The sequence below is a fragment of the Oncorhynchus masou genome, unplaced genomic scaffold, assembly GCF_036934945.1.
Source record: "Oncorhynchus masou masou isolate Uvic2021 unplaced genomic scaffold, UVic_Omas_1.1 unplaced_scaffold_1808, whole genome shotgun sequence".
NCBI classification, from domain to species: Eukaryota; Metazoa; Chordata; class Actinopteri; order Salmoniformes; family Salmonidae; genus Oncorhynchus; species Oncorhynchus masou.
This window is the reverse complement of record NW_027008292.1, coordinates 20,637-35,000: the sequence shown is the minus strand read 5'-3', so window position 1 is coordinate 35,000 and position 14,364 is coordinate 20,637. Positions and strand designations below refer to the sequence as shown.

At 44.6% G+C, this 14,364-nt stretch overlaps 1 protein-coding gene across 1 annotated transcript in view; it reads left to right on the top strand.

Annotated features, from left to right (window-relative positions):
- The window catches only part of LOC135532299 (trinucleotide repeat-containing gene 6A protein-like), a gene marked incomplete at its 5' end in the record, with an annotated part of 63,547 nt that overhangs the window by 30,529 nt on the left and 18,654 nt on the right, over positions 1-14,364 (top strand). Inside the window, 4 exons of the mRNA XM_064959867.1 lie at positions 808-991; positions 9,185-9,307; positions 11,320-11,493; positions 13,766-13,903. Coding sequence (XP_064815939.1) covers positions 808-991; positions 9,185-9,307; positions 11,320-11,493; positions 13,766-13,903 — 619 coding nt within the window. The remainder of the gene's footprint in view (positions 1-807; positions 992-9,184; positions 9,308-11,319; positions 11,494-13,765; positions 13,904-14,364) is intronic.

Below are 14,364 nucleotides of genomic sequence, written 5' to 3'. Positions count from 1 at the left end.
GCTGTCTGTCTGTCTGTCTCTCGGTGTTGTCTGTCTCTCGGTGTTGTCTGTCTCTCGGTGTTGTCTGTCTCTCGGTGTTGTCTGTCTCTCGGTGTTGTCTGTCTGTCTCTCTCGGTGTTGTCTGTCTGTCTCTCTCGGTGTTGTCTGTCTGTCTCTCGGTGTTGTCTGTCTGTCTGTCTCGGTGTTGTCTGTCTTTCTGTCTCGGTGTTGTCTGTCTTTCTGTCTGTCTCTCGGTGTTGTCTGTCTGTCTGTCTCGGTGTTGTCTGTCTTTCTGTCTCGGTGTTGTCTGTCTTTCTGTCTGTCTCTCGGTGTTGTCTGTCTCTCGGTGTTGTCTGTCTGTGTCTCTCGGTGTTGTCTGTCTGACTGTCTGTCTGTCTCTCTGTGTCTGTGTTGTCTGTTATACACAAACTTGGTTATTTTCCGATACTAGTCTATAGTACAGACTGTCTGTCTCTCTGTGTTGTCTGTCTCTCTGTGTTGTCTGTCTCTCTGTGTTGTCTGTCTCTCTGTGTGTCTCTCGGTGTTGTCTGTCTCTCTGTGTCTGTGTTGCATGTTATACACAAACTTGGTTATTTTCCGATACTAGTCTATAGTACAGACTGACTGTCTGTCTGTCTCTCGGTGTTGTCCGTCTGTCTGGTCAAACTTGGTTATTTTCCGATACTAGTCTATAGTACAGACTGACTGTCTGTCTGTCTGTCTCTCGGTGTTGTCCGTCTGTCTGGTCAAACTTGGTTATTTTCCGATACTAGTCTATAGTACAGTCTGTCTGTGCCGCCGTCTAACCCCTCCCTTCTCTGTGTGCAGGACCGTCCAATTGGCTCGTCCCAGTCGATGATGCAGCCTCCGCAACACCTCGACCACTCCCTCTTGAAGCAGAACCCCGCCCACCAGCCCCTCAAGTCCTACATGGACAACTACATGCCCCAGAATGCATCTGAGCTGCAGAAGGAGCCCAACCACATGGGCTCCTTTACCAACTTCCCTTTAGGTAGGCCTTCATGATGCCTGAAGGAAATATCTGATCATTTAGTAGGGCCCTCACACCCAGGGGGCCTGTTGTGATAGACTAGTGTCCTGTCCAGGGGGTGTCCTGTACATCAAGCTGTCTCTCTACAGAAACAGGAGATAGACTAGTGTCCTGTCCAGGGGGTGTCCTGGTACATCAAGCTGTCTCTCTACAGAAACAGGAGATAGACTAGTGTCCTGTCCAGGGGGTGTCCTGGTACATCAAGCTGTCTCACTACAGAAACAGGAGATAGACTAGTGTCCTGTCCAGGGGGTGTCCTGGTACATCAAGCTGTCTCACTACAGAAACAGGAGATAGACTAGTGTCCTGCCAGGGGGTGTCCTGGTACATCAAGCTGTCTCCATACAGAAACAGGAGATAGACTAGTGTCCTGTCCAGGGGGTGTCCTGTACATCAAGCTGTCTCACTACAGAAACAGGAGATAGACTAGTGTCCTGACCAGGGGGTGTCCTGGTACATCAAGCTGTCTCACTACAGAAACAGGAGATAGACTAGTGTCCTGTCCAGGGGGTGTCCTGGTACATCAAGCTGTCTCACTACAGAAACAGGAGATAGTCTAGTGTCCTGTCCAGGGGGTGTCCTGGTACATCAAGATGTCTCTCTACTATCCTGGTGTCTACGTAGTTCTGTAGTTCTAGACAGTTTTATCCTGGTGTCTACGTAGTTCTAGACAGTGTTTTATCCTGGTGTCTACGTAGTTCTAGACAGTGTTTTATCCTGGTGTCTACGTAGTTCTAGACAGTGTTTTATCCTGGTGTCTACGTAGTTCTAGACAGTGTTTTATCCTGGTGTCTATGTAGTTCTAGACAGTGTTTTATCCTGGTGTCTACGTAGTTCTGTAGTTCTAGACAGTGTTTTATCCTGGTGTCTACGTAGTTCTGTAGTTCTAGACAGTGTTGTATCCTGGTGTCTACGTAGTTCTAGACAGTGTTTTATCCTGGTGTCTACGTAGTTCTTTAGTTCTAGACAGTGTTTTATCCTGGTGTCTACGTAGTTCTGTAGTTCTAGACAGTGTTTTATCCTGGTGTCTACGTAGTTCTAGACAGTGTTTTATCCTGGTGTCTACGTAGTTCTGTAGTTCTAGACAGTGTTTTATTCTGGTGTCTACGTAGTTCTGTAGTTCTAGACAGTGTTGTATCCTGGTGTCTACGTAGTTCTGTAGTTCTAGACAGTGTTTTATCCTGGTGTTTATCGTAGTTCTGTAGTTCTAGACAGTGTTTTATCCTGGTGTCTATGTAGTTCTAGACAGTGTTTTATCCTGGTGTCTACGTAGTTCTGTAGTTCTAGACAGTGTTTTATCCTGGTGTCTACGTAGTTCTAGACAGTGTTTTATCCTGGTGTCTATGTAGTTCTAGACAGTGTTTTATCCTGGTGTCTACGTAGTTCTGTAGTTCTAGACAGTGTTTTATCCTGGTGTCTATGTAGTTCTAGACAGTGTTTTATCCTGGTGTCTACGTAGTTCTGTAGTTCTAGACAGTGTTTTATCCTGGTGTCGTAGTTCTGTAGTTCTAGACAGTGTTTTATCCTGGTGTCTATGTAGTTCTAGACAGTGTTTTATCCTGGTGTCTACGTAGTTCTGTAGTTCTAGACAGTGTTTTATCCTGGTGTCTACGTAGTTCTGTAGTTCTAGACAGTGTTTTATCCTGGTGTCTATGTAGTTCTGTAGTTCTAGACAGTGTTTTATCCTGGTGTCTACGTAGTTCTGTAGTTCTAGACAGTGTTTTATCCTGGTGTCTACGTAGTTCTGTAGTTCTAGACAGTGTTTTATCCTAGACAGTGTCTACGTAGTTCTGTAGTTCTAGACAGTGTTTTATCCTGGTGTCTACGTAGTTCTGTAGTTCTAGACAGTGTTTTATCCTGGTGTCTCTAGACGTAGTTCTGTAGTTCTAGACAGTGTTTTATCCTGGTGTCTACGTAGTTCTGTAGTTCTAGACAGTGTTTTATCCTGGTGTCTAGTTCTGTAGTTCTAGACAGTGTTTTATCCTGGTGTCTCGTAGTTCTGTAGTTCTAGACAGTGTTTTATCCTGGTGTCTACGTAGTTCTGTAGTTCTAGACAGTGTTTTATCCTGGTGTCGTAGTTCGTAGTTCTAGACAGTGTTTTATCCTGGTGTCTACGTAGTTCTGTAGTTCTAGACAGTGTTTTATCCTGGTGTCTACGTAGTGTTTTATCCTGGTTCTGTAGTTCTAGACAGTGTTTTATCCTGGTGTCTACGTAGTTCTGTAGTTCTAGACAGTGTTTTATCCTGGTAGTTCTAGACAGTGTTTTAGTTCTGTAGTTCTAGACAGTGTTTTATCCTGGTGTCTACGTAGTTCTGTAGTTCTAGACAGTGTTTTATCCTGGTGTCTACGTAGTTCTGTAGTTCTAGACAGTGTTTTATCCTGGTGTCGTAGTTCTGTAGTTCTGTAGTTCTAGACAGTGTTTTATCCTGGTGTCGTAGTTCTGTAGTTCTAGACAGTGTTTTACGTAGTGTGTTTTATCCTGGTGTCTCTAGTTCTGTAGTTCTAGACAGTGTTTTATCCTGGTGTCTACGTAGTTCTGTAGTTCTAGACAGTGTTTTATCCTGGTGTCTACGTAGTTCTGTAGTTCTAGACAGTGTTTTATCCTGGTGTCTACGTAGTTCTGTAGTTCTAGACAGTGTTTTATCCTGGTGTCTACGTAGTTCTGTAGTTCTAGACAGTGTTTTATCCTGGTGTCTACGTAGTTCTGTAGTTCTAGACAGTGTTTTATCCTGGTGTCTACGTAGTTCTGTAGTTCTAGACAGTGTTTTATCCTGGTGTCTACGTAGTTCTGTAGTTCTAGACAGTGTTTTATCCTGGTGTCTACGTAGTTTTGTAGTTCTAGACAGTGTTTTATCCTGGTGTCTAGTTCTGTAGTTCTAGACAGTGTTTTATCCTGGTGTCTACGTAGTTCTGTAGTTCTAGACAGTGTTTTATCCTGGTGTCTACGTAGTTCTGTAGTTCTAGACAGTGTTTTATCCTGGTGTCTACGTAGTTCTGTAGTTCTAGACAGTGTTTTATCCTGGTGTCTATGTAGTTCTGTAGTTCTAGACAGTGTTTTATCCTGGTGTAGTTCTAGACAGTGTTTTACGTAGTTCTGTAGTTCTAGACAGTGTTTTATCCTGGTGTATGTAGTTCGTAGTTCTGTAGTTCTAGACAGTGTTTTATCCTGGTGTCTACGTAGTTCTGTAGTTCTAGACAGTGTTTTATCCTGGTGTCTACGTAGTTCTAGACAGTGTTTTATCCTGGTGTTCTAGACGTAGTTCTGTAGTTCTAGACAGTGTTTTATCCTGGTGTCTAGTTCGTAGTTCTAGTCAGTGTTTTATCCTGGTGTCTATGTAGTTCTGTAGTTCTAGACAGTGTTTTATCCTGGTGTCTACGTAGTTCTGTAGTTCTAGACAGTGTTTTATCCTGGTGTCTACGTAGTTCTGTAGGTCTAGACAGTGTTTTATCCTGGTGTAGACAGTGTTTTACGTAGTTCTGTAGTTCTAGACAGTGTTTTATCCTGGTGTCTAGACGTAGTTCTGTAGTTCTAGACAGTGTTTTATCCTGGTGTCTACGTAGTTCTAGACAGTGTTTTATCCTGGTGTCTACGTAGTTCTGTAGTTCTAGACAGTGTTTTGTCCTGGTGTCTATGTAGTTCTAGACAGTGTTTTATCCTGGTGTCTAGTTCGTAGTTCTAGACAGTGTTTTATCCTGGTTTCTACGTAGTTCTGTAGTTCTAGACAGTGTTTTATCCTGGTGTCTACGTAGTTCTGTAGTTCTAGACAGTGTTTTATCCTGGTGTCTATGTAGTTCTGTAGTTCTAGACAGTGTTTTATCCTGGTGTCTACGTAGTTCTAGACAGTGTTTTATCCTGGTGTCTACGTAGTTCTGTAGTTCTAGACAGTGTTTTATCCTGGTAGTTCTAGACAGTGTTTTAGTTCTGTAGTTCTAGACAGTGTTTTATCCTGGTGTCTACGTAGTTCTGTAGTTCTAGACAGTGTTTTATCCTGACAGTGTTTTATCCTACGTAGTTCTAGACAGTGTTTTATCCTGGTGTCGTAGTTCGTAGTTTCAGTGTTTTAGTTCTAGACAGTGTTTTATCCTGGTGTCTATGTAGTTCTAGACAGTGTTTTATCCTGGTGTCTACGTAGTTCTGTAGTTCTAGACAGTGTTTTATCCTGGTGTCTATGTAGTTCTGTAGTTCTAGACAGTGTTTTATCCTGGTGTCTACGTAGTTCTGTAGTTCTAGACAGTGTTTTATCCTGGTGTCTACGTAGTTCTGTAGTTCTAGACAGTGTTTTATCCTGGTGTCTATGTAGTTCTAGACAGTGTTTTATCCTGGTGTCTACGTAGTTCTGTAGTTCTAGACAGTGTTTTATCCTGGTGTCTACGTAGTTCTAGACAGTGTTTTATCCTGGTGTCTACGTAGTTCTAGACAGTGTTGTATCCTGGTGTCTATGTAGTTCTGTAGTTCTAGACAGTGTTTTATCCTGGTGTCTACGTAGTTCTGTAGTTCTAGACAGTGTTTTATCCTGGTGTCTATGTGGTTCTGTAGTTCTAGACAGTGTTTTATCCTGGTGTCTACGTAGTTCTGTAGTTCTAGACAGTGTTTTATCCTGGTGTCTACGTAGTTCTGTAGTTCTAGACAGTGTTTTATCCTGGTGTCTACGTAGTTCTAGACAGTGTTTTATCCTGGTGTCTACGTAGTTCTGTAGTTCTAGACAGCGTTTTATCCTGGTGTCTATGTAGTTCTAGACAGTGTTTTATCCTGGTTTCTATGTAGTTCTAGACAGTGTTTTATCCTGGTGTCTACGTAGTTCTAGACAGTGTTTTATCCTGGTGTCTACGTAGTTCTGTAGTTCTAGACAGTGTTTTATCCTGGTGTCTACGTAGTTCTGTAGTTCTAGACAGTGTTTTATCCTGGTGTCTACGTAGTTCTAGTCAGTGTTTTATCCTGGTGTCTACGTAGTTCTGTAGTTCTAGACAGTGTTTTATCCTGGTGTCTACGTAGTTCTGTAGTTCTAGACAGTGTTTTATCCTGGTGTCTACGTAGTTCTGTAGTTCTAGACAGTGTTTTATCCTGGTGTCTACGTAGTTCTGTAGTTCTAGACAGTGTTTTATCCTGGTGTCTACGTAGTTCTGTAGTTCTAGACAGTGTTTTATCCTGGTGTCTACGTAGTTCTGTAGTTCTAGACAGTGTTTTATCCTGGTGTCTAGTTCTGTAGTTCTAGACAGTGTTTTATCCTGGTGTCTACGTAGTTCTAGACAGTGTTTTATCCTGGTGTCTAGTTCGTAGTTCTAGTCAGTGTTTTATCCTGGTGTCTACGTAGTTCTAGACAGTGTTTTATCCTGGTGTCTACGTAGTTCTGTAGTTCTAGACAGTGTTTTATCCTGGTGTCTACGTAGTTCTGTAGTTCTAGACAGTGTTTTATCCTGGTGTCTACGTAGTTCTGTAGTTCTAGACAGTGTTTTATCCTGGTGTCTACGTAGTTCTAGTCAGTGTTTTATCCTGGTGTCTAGTTCGTAGTTCTAGACAGTGTTTTATCCTGGTGTCTACGTAGTTCTGTAGTTCTAGACAGTGTTTTATCCTGGTGTCTACGTAGTTCTGTAGTTCTAGACAGTGTTTTATCCTGGTGTCTACGTAGTTCTGTAGTTCTAGACAGTGTTTTATCCTGGTGTCTACGTAGTTCTGTAGTTCTAGACAGTGTTTTATCCTGGTAGTTCTGTAGTTCGTTTTATCCTGGTGTCTGTAGTTCTAGACAGTGTTTTATCCTGGTGTCTACGTAGTTCTGTAGTTCTAGACAGTGTTTTATCCTGGTGTCTACGTAGTTCTAGACAGTGTTTTATCCTGGTGTCTACGTAGTTCTGTAGTTCTAGACAGTGTTTTATCCTGGTGTCTACGTAGTTCTAGTCAGTGTTTTATCCTGGTGTCTACGTAGTTCTAGACAGTGTTTTATCCTGGTGTCTACGTAGTTCTGTAGTTCTAGACAGTGTTTTATCCTGGTGTCTACGTAGTTCTGTAGGTCTAGACAGTGTTTTATCCTGGTGTCGTAGTTCTGTAGTTCTAGACAGTGTTTTATCCTGGTGTCTACGTAGTTCTGTAGTTCTAGACAGTGTTTTATCCTGGTGTCTACGTAGTTCTAGACAGTGTTTTATCCTGGTGTCTACGTAGTTCTGTAGTTCTAGACAGTGTTTTGTCCTGGTGTCTATGTAGTTCTAGACAGTGTTTTATCCTGGTGTCTACGTAGTTCTAGACAGTGTTTTATCCTGGTTTCTACGTAGTTCTGTAGTTCTAGACAGTGTTTTATCCTGGTGTCTACGTAGTTCTGTAGTTCTAGACAGTGTTTTATCCTGGTGTCTATGTAGTTCTGTAGTTCTAGACAGTGTTTTATCCTGGTGTCTACGTAGTTCTAGACAGTGTTTTATCCTGGTGTCTACGTAGTTCTGTAGTTCTAGACAGTGTTTTATCCTGGTGTCTACGTAGTTCTGTAGTTCTAGACAGTGTTTTATCCTGGTGTCTACGTAGTTCTGTAGTTCTAGACAGTGTTTTATCCTGGTGTCTACGTAGTTCTGTAGTTCTAGACAGTGTTTTATCCTGGTGTCTACGTAGTTCTGTAGTTCTAGACAGTGTTTTATCCTGGTGTCTATGTAGTTCTAGACAGTGTTTTATCCTGGTGTCTAGACAGTGTTTTACGTAGTTCTGTAGTTCTAGACAGTGTTTTATCCTGGTGTCTATGTAGTTCTGTAGTTCTAGACAGTGTTTTATCCTGGTGTCTACGTAGTTCTGTAGTTCTAGACAGTGTTTTATCCTGGTGTCTACGTAGTTCTGTAGTTCTAGACAGTGTTTTATCCTGGTGTCTATGTAGTTCTAGACAGTGTTTTATCCTGGTGTCTACGTAGTTCTGTAGTTCTAGACAGTGTTTTATCCTGGTGTCTACGTAGTTCTAGACAGTGTTTTATCCTGGTGTCTACGTAGTTCTAGACAGTGTTGTATCCTGGTGTCTATGTAGTTCTGTAGTTCTAGACAGTGTTTTATCCTGGTGTCTACGTAGTTCTGTAGTTCTAGACAGTGTTTTATCCTGGTGTCTATGTGGTTCTGTAGTTCTAGACAGTGTTTTATCCTGGTGTCTACGTAGTTCTGTAGTTCTAGACAGTGTTTTATCCTGGTGTCTAGACAGTGTAGTTCTGTAGTTCTAGACAGTGTTTTATCCTGGTGTCTAGTTCGTAGTTCTAGACAGTGTTTTATCCTGGTGTCTACGTAGTTCTGTAGTTCTAGACAGCGTTTTATCCTGGTGTCTATGTAGTTCTAGACAGTGTTTTATCCTGGTTTCTATGTAGTTCTAGACAGTGTTTTATCCTGGTGTCTACGTAGTTCTAGACAGTGTTTTATCCTGGTGTCTACGTAGTTCTGTAGTTCTAGACAGTGTTTTATCCTGGTGTCTACGTAGTTCTGTAGTTCTAGACAGTGTTTTATCCTGGTGTCTACGTAGTTCTAGTCAGTGTTTTATCCTGGTGTCTACGTAGTTCTGTAGTTCTAGACAGTGTTTTATCCTGGTGTCTACGTAGTTCTGTAGTTCTACGTAGTTCTGTAGTTCTAGACAGTGTTTTATCCTGGTGTCTACGTAGTTCTGTAGTTCTAGACAGTGTTTTATCCTGGTGTCTACGTAGTTCTGTAGTTCTAGACAGTGTTTTATCCTGGTGTCTACGTAGTTCTGTAGTTCTAGACAGTGTTTTATCCTGGTGTCTACGTAGTTCTGTAGTTCTAGACAGTGTTTTATCCTGGTGTCTACGTAGTTCTAGACAGTGTTTTATCCTGGTGTCTACGTAGTTCTAGACAGTGTTTTATCCTGGTGTCTACGTAGTTCTAGTCAGTGTTTTATCCTGGTGTCTACGTAGTTCTAGACAGTGTTTTATCCTGGTGTCTACGTAGTTCTGTAGTTCTAGACAGTGTTTTATCCTGGTGTCTACGTAGTTCTGTAGTTCTAGACAGTGTTTTATCCTGGTGTCTACGTAGTTCTGTAGTTCTAGACAGTGTTTTATCCTGGTGTCTACGTAGTTCTAGTCAGTGTTTTATCCTGGTGTCTACGTAGTTCTAGACAGTGTTTTATCCTGGTGTCTACGTAGTTCTGTCTGTGTGTATCTGAAATACTACAATACTCTGGTCTTCTCCAGGCTTGAACTCTAACCTGAATGTCGGCCTTGACACGGGGTCTGGTGTTAAGGAGCCTCAGTCTCGCCTGAAGAAGTGGACGGCCTTGGACGTGTCCGTTAACTCCCCTCTGGAGCACAAGCCTGGTACGTCTCTGTGTGTGGCCTGGTACGTCTCTGTGTGTGGCCTGGTACGTCTCTGTGTGTGGCCTGGTACGTCTCTGTGTGTGGCCTGGTACGTCTCTGTGTGTGGCCTGGTACGTCTCTGTGTGTGGCCTGGTACGTCTCTGTGTGTGGCCTGGTACGTCTCTGTGTGTGGCCTGGTACGTCTCAGTGTGTGGCCTGGTACGTCTCAGTGTGTGGCCTGGTACGTCTCTGTGTGTGGCCTGGTACGTCTCTGTGTGTGGCCTGGTACGTCTCTGTGTGTGTGGCCTGGTACGTGTCTGTGTGTGTGGCCTGGTACGTCTCTGTGTGTGTGGCCTGGTACGTCTCTGTGTGTGTGGCCTGGTACGTCTCTGTGTGTGTGGCCTGGTACGTCTCTGTGTGTGTGGCCTGGTACGTCTCTGTGTGTGTGGCCTGGTACGTCTCTGTGTGTGTGGCCTGGTACGTCTCTGTGTGTGTGGCCTGGTACGTCTCTGTGTGTGTGGCCTGGTACGTCTCTGTGTGTGGCCTGGTACGTCTCTGTGTGTGGCCTGGTACGTCTCTGTGTGTGGCCTGGTACGTCTCTGTGTGTGGCCTGGTACGTCTCTGTGTGTGCTGACTGACTGATCTACAGGTAATAATAGTTATTTAGGAGCTGACTGACTGACTGATCTACAGGTAATAATAGTTATTTAGGAGCTGACTGACTGACTGATCTACAGGTAATAATAGTTATTTAGGAGCTGACTGACTGGCTGATCTACAGGTAATAATAGTTATTTAGGAGCTGACTGACTGACTGATCTACAGGTAATAATAGTTATTTAGGAGCTGACTGACTGGCTGATCTACAGGTAATAATAGTTATTTAGGAGCTGACTGGCTGACTGATCTACAGGTAATAATAGTTATTTAGGAGCTGACTGACTGACTGATCTACAGGTAATAATAGTTATTTAGGAGCGGACTGACTGACTGATCTACAGGTAATAATAGTTATTTAGGAGCTGACTGACTGACTGATCTACAGGTAATAATAGTTATTTAGGAGCTGACTGATCTACAGGTAATAATAGTTATTTAGGAGCTGACTGACTGACTGATCTACAGGTAATAATAGTTATTTAGGAGCTGACTGACTGACTGATCTACAGGTAATAATAGTTATTTAGGAGCTGACTGACTGATCTACAGGTAATAATAGTTATTTAGGAGCTGACTGACTGATCTACAGGTAATAATAGTTATTTAGGAGCTGACTGACTGACTGACTGATCTACAGGTAATAATAGTTATTTAGGAGCTGACTGACTGACTGATCTACAGGTAATAATAGTTATTTAGGAGCTGACTGACTGACTGATCTACAGGTAATAATAGTTATTTAGGAGCTGACTGACTGACTGATCTACAGGTAATAATAGTTATTTAGGAGCTGACTGACTGACTGATCTACAGGTAATAATAGTTATTTAGGAGCTGACTGACTGACTGGTTATTGGCTGTGGTGTGTGTTTATATAACAGTGTGTTTGTGTCCTGGTGCTCTGGGTTATTGGATGTGGTGTATGTTTTATATAACAGTGTGTTTGTGTCCTGGTGCTCTAGGTTATTGGCTGTGGTGTGTATGTGTGTGTTTTATATAAGTGTGTTTGTGTCCTGGTGCTCTGGGTTATTGGATGTGGTGTATGTTTTATATAACAGTGTGTTTGTGTCCTGGTGCTCTAGGTTATTGGCTGTGGTGTGTATGTGTGTGTTTTATATAACAGTGTGTTTGTGTCCTGGTGCTCTGGGTTATTGGATGTGGTGTATGTTTTATATAACAGTGTGTTTGTGTCCTGGTGCTCTAGGTTATTGGCTGTGGTGTGTATGTGTGTGTTTTATATAACAGTGTGTTTGTGTCCTGGTGCTCTGGGTTATTGGCTGTGGTGTGTTTTATATAACAGTGTGTTTGTGTCCTGGTGCTCTGGGTTATTGGCTGTGGTGTGTGTTTATATAACAGTGTGTTTGTGTCTCCAGGTGCCATGTCATCTGGGCTGCGTCTGGAGGATTCTCCCTTTGGTCGCTATGACTTCCTGTCTGCTGGCTCCGCCCCCCTAAGCTCTCCCGGCCAATCAATGGGTTCGGTGGGCGACAGCTGGCCCCCTCGTGCCAAATCCCCCCATGGAAACACCAACGTTACCTGGCCCCCAGGTATGCTCTCACACTCACTCTCACACTCACTCTCTCACACACACTCTCTCTCACACACACTCTCTCTCACACACACTCTCTCTCACACACTCTCTCTCACACACACTCTCTCTCACACACACTCTCTCTCACACACACTCTCTCTCACACACACTCTCTCTCACACACACTCTCTCACACACACTCTTTCTCAAAACACACACTCTCTCACACACACTCTCTCTCACACACACACACTCACACACACACACTCTCTCTCACACACACACACTCACACACACACTCTCACTCACACACACTCTCACTCACACACACTCTCACTCACACACACTCTCACTCACACACTCTCACACACACTCTGACTTCCTGTCTGCTGGCTCCGCCCCCCTAAGCTCTCCCGGCCAATCAATGGGTTCCGTGGGCGACAGCTGGCCCCCTCGTGCCAAATCCCCCCATGGAAACACACACACACACACTCTCACTCTCACACACACACTCTCACACACTCTCACACACTCTCTCACACTCTCTCACTCTTCTCCATACTTCCTGTAAAACTCTCTCCAGACCCCCTCACTCTCTATTCCTGTATAACTCTCTCCAGACCCCCCCTCACTCTCTATTCCTGTATAACTCTCTCCAGACCCCCCCCCCCTCACTCTCTATTCCTGTATAACGCTCTCTCCAGACCCCCCCCCCTCACTCTCTATTCCTGTATAACTCTCTCCAGACCCCCCCCTCACTCTCTATTCCTGTATGACTCTCTCTAGACCCCCCCACTCTCTATTCCTGTATAATTCTCTCCAGACCCCCTCACTCTCTATTCCTGTATGTCTCTCTCCAGACACCCCCTCACTCTCTATTCCTGTATAACTCTCTCCAGACCCCCCTCACTCTCTATTCCTGTATAACTCTCTCCAGACCCCCTCACTCTCTATTCCTGTATAACTCTCTCCAGATCCCCCTCACTCTCTATTCCTGTATAACTCTCTCCAGACCCCCCTCACTCTCTATTCCTGTATAACTCTCTCCAGACCCCCTCACTCTCTATTCCTGTAGAACTCTCTCTCCAGACCCCCCCTCACTCTCTATTCCTGTATAACTCTCTCCAGACCCCCTCACTCTCTATTCCTGTATAACTCTCTCCAGACCCCCCCTCACTCTCTATTCCTGTATAACTCTCTCCAGACCCCCCTCACCCTCTATTCCTGTATAACTCTCTCTCCAGACCCCCCTCACTCTCTATTCCTGTATAACGCTCTCTCCAGACCCCCCCTCACTCTCTATTCCTGTATAACTCTCTCCAGACCCCCCCCTCACTCTCTATTCCTGTATGACTCTCTCTAGACCCCCCACTCTCTATTCCTGTATAATTTTCTCCAGACCCCCTCACTCTCTATTCCTGTATAACTTTCTCCAGACCCCCCCTCACTCTCTATTCCTGTATAACTCTCTCCAGACCCCCCCTCACTCTCTATTCCTGTATAACTCTCTCCAGACCCCCCCCTCACTCTCTATTCCTGTATAACTCTCTCCAGACCCCCCCCTCACTCTCTATTCCTGTATAACTCTCTCCAGACCCCCCCTCACTCTCTATTCCTGTATAACTCTCTCCAGATCCCCCTCACTCTCTCTTCCTGTATAACTCTCTCCAGACCCCCCCCTCACTCTCTATTCCTGTATAACTCTCTCCAGACCCCCCCTCACTCTCTATTCCTGTATAACTCTCTCCAGACCCCCCCTCACTCTCTATTCCTGTATAACTCTCTCCAGACCCCCCTCACTCTCTATTCCTGTATAACTCTCTCCAGACCCCCCCCTCACTCTCTATTCCTGTATGTCTCTCTCCAGACCCCCCTCACTCTCTATTCCTGTTTAACTCTCTCCAGACCCCCCTCACTCTCTATTCCTGTATAACTCTCTCCAGACCCCCTCACTCTCTATTCCTGTATAACTCTCCAGACCCCCTCACTCTCTATTCCTGTATAACTCTCCAGACCCCCCCTCACTCTCTATTCCTGTATAACTCTCTCCAGACCCCCCCTCACTCTCTATTCCTGTATAACTCTCTCCAGACCCCCCCTCACTCTCTATTCCTGTATAACTCTCTCCAGACCCCCCTCACTCTCTATTCCTGTATAACTCTCTCCAGACCCCCCCCCCCTCACTCTCTATTCCTGTATAACTCTCTCCAGACCCCCCCTCACTCTCTATTCCTGTATAACTCTCTCCAGACCCCCCTCACTCTCTATTCCTGTATGTCCCTCCCCAGAGTTCCGGCCCGGGGAGCCATGGAAAGGTTACCCCAACATCGACCCTGAGACTGACCCTTTCGTGACCCCTGGTAGTGTCATCAACAACCTCTCCATCAACACCGTCCGCCACATAGACCACCTCAGAGACCTGACAGGTAACATACACTGTCCTCTATGTAGACCAGAGACCTGACAGGTAACACACTGTCCTCTATGTAGACCAGAGACCTGACAGGTAACACACACCGTCCTCTATGTAGACCAGAGACCTGACGGGACACTGTCCTCTATGTAGACCAGAGACCTGACGGGACACTGTCCTCTATGTAGACCAGAGACCTGACAGGTAACACACTGTCCTCTATGTAGACCAGAGACCTGACGGGACACTGTCCTCTATGTAGACCAGAGACCAGACAGGACACTGTCCTCTATGTAGACCAGAGACCCGACAGGACACTGTCCTCTATGTAGACCAGAGACCTGACAGGTAACACACTGTCCTCTATGTAGACCAGAGACCTGACAGGTAACACACTGTCCTCTATGTAGACCAGAGACCTGACAGGTAACACACTGTCCTCTATGTAGACCAGAGACCTGACAGGACACTGTC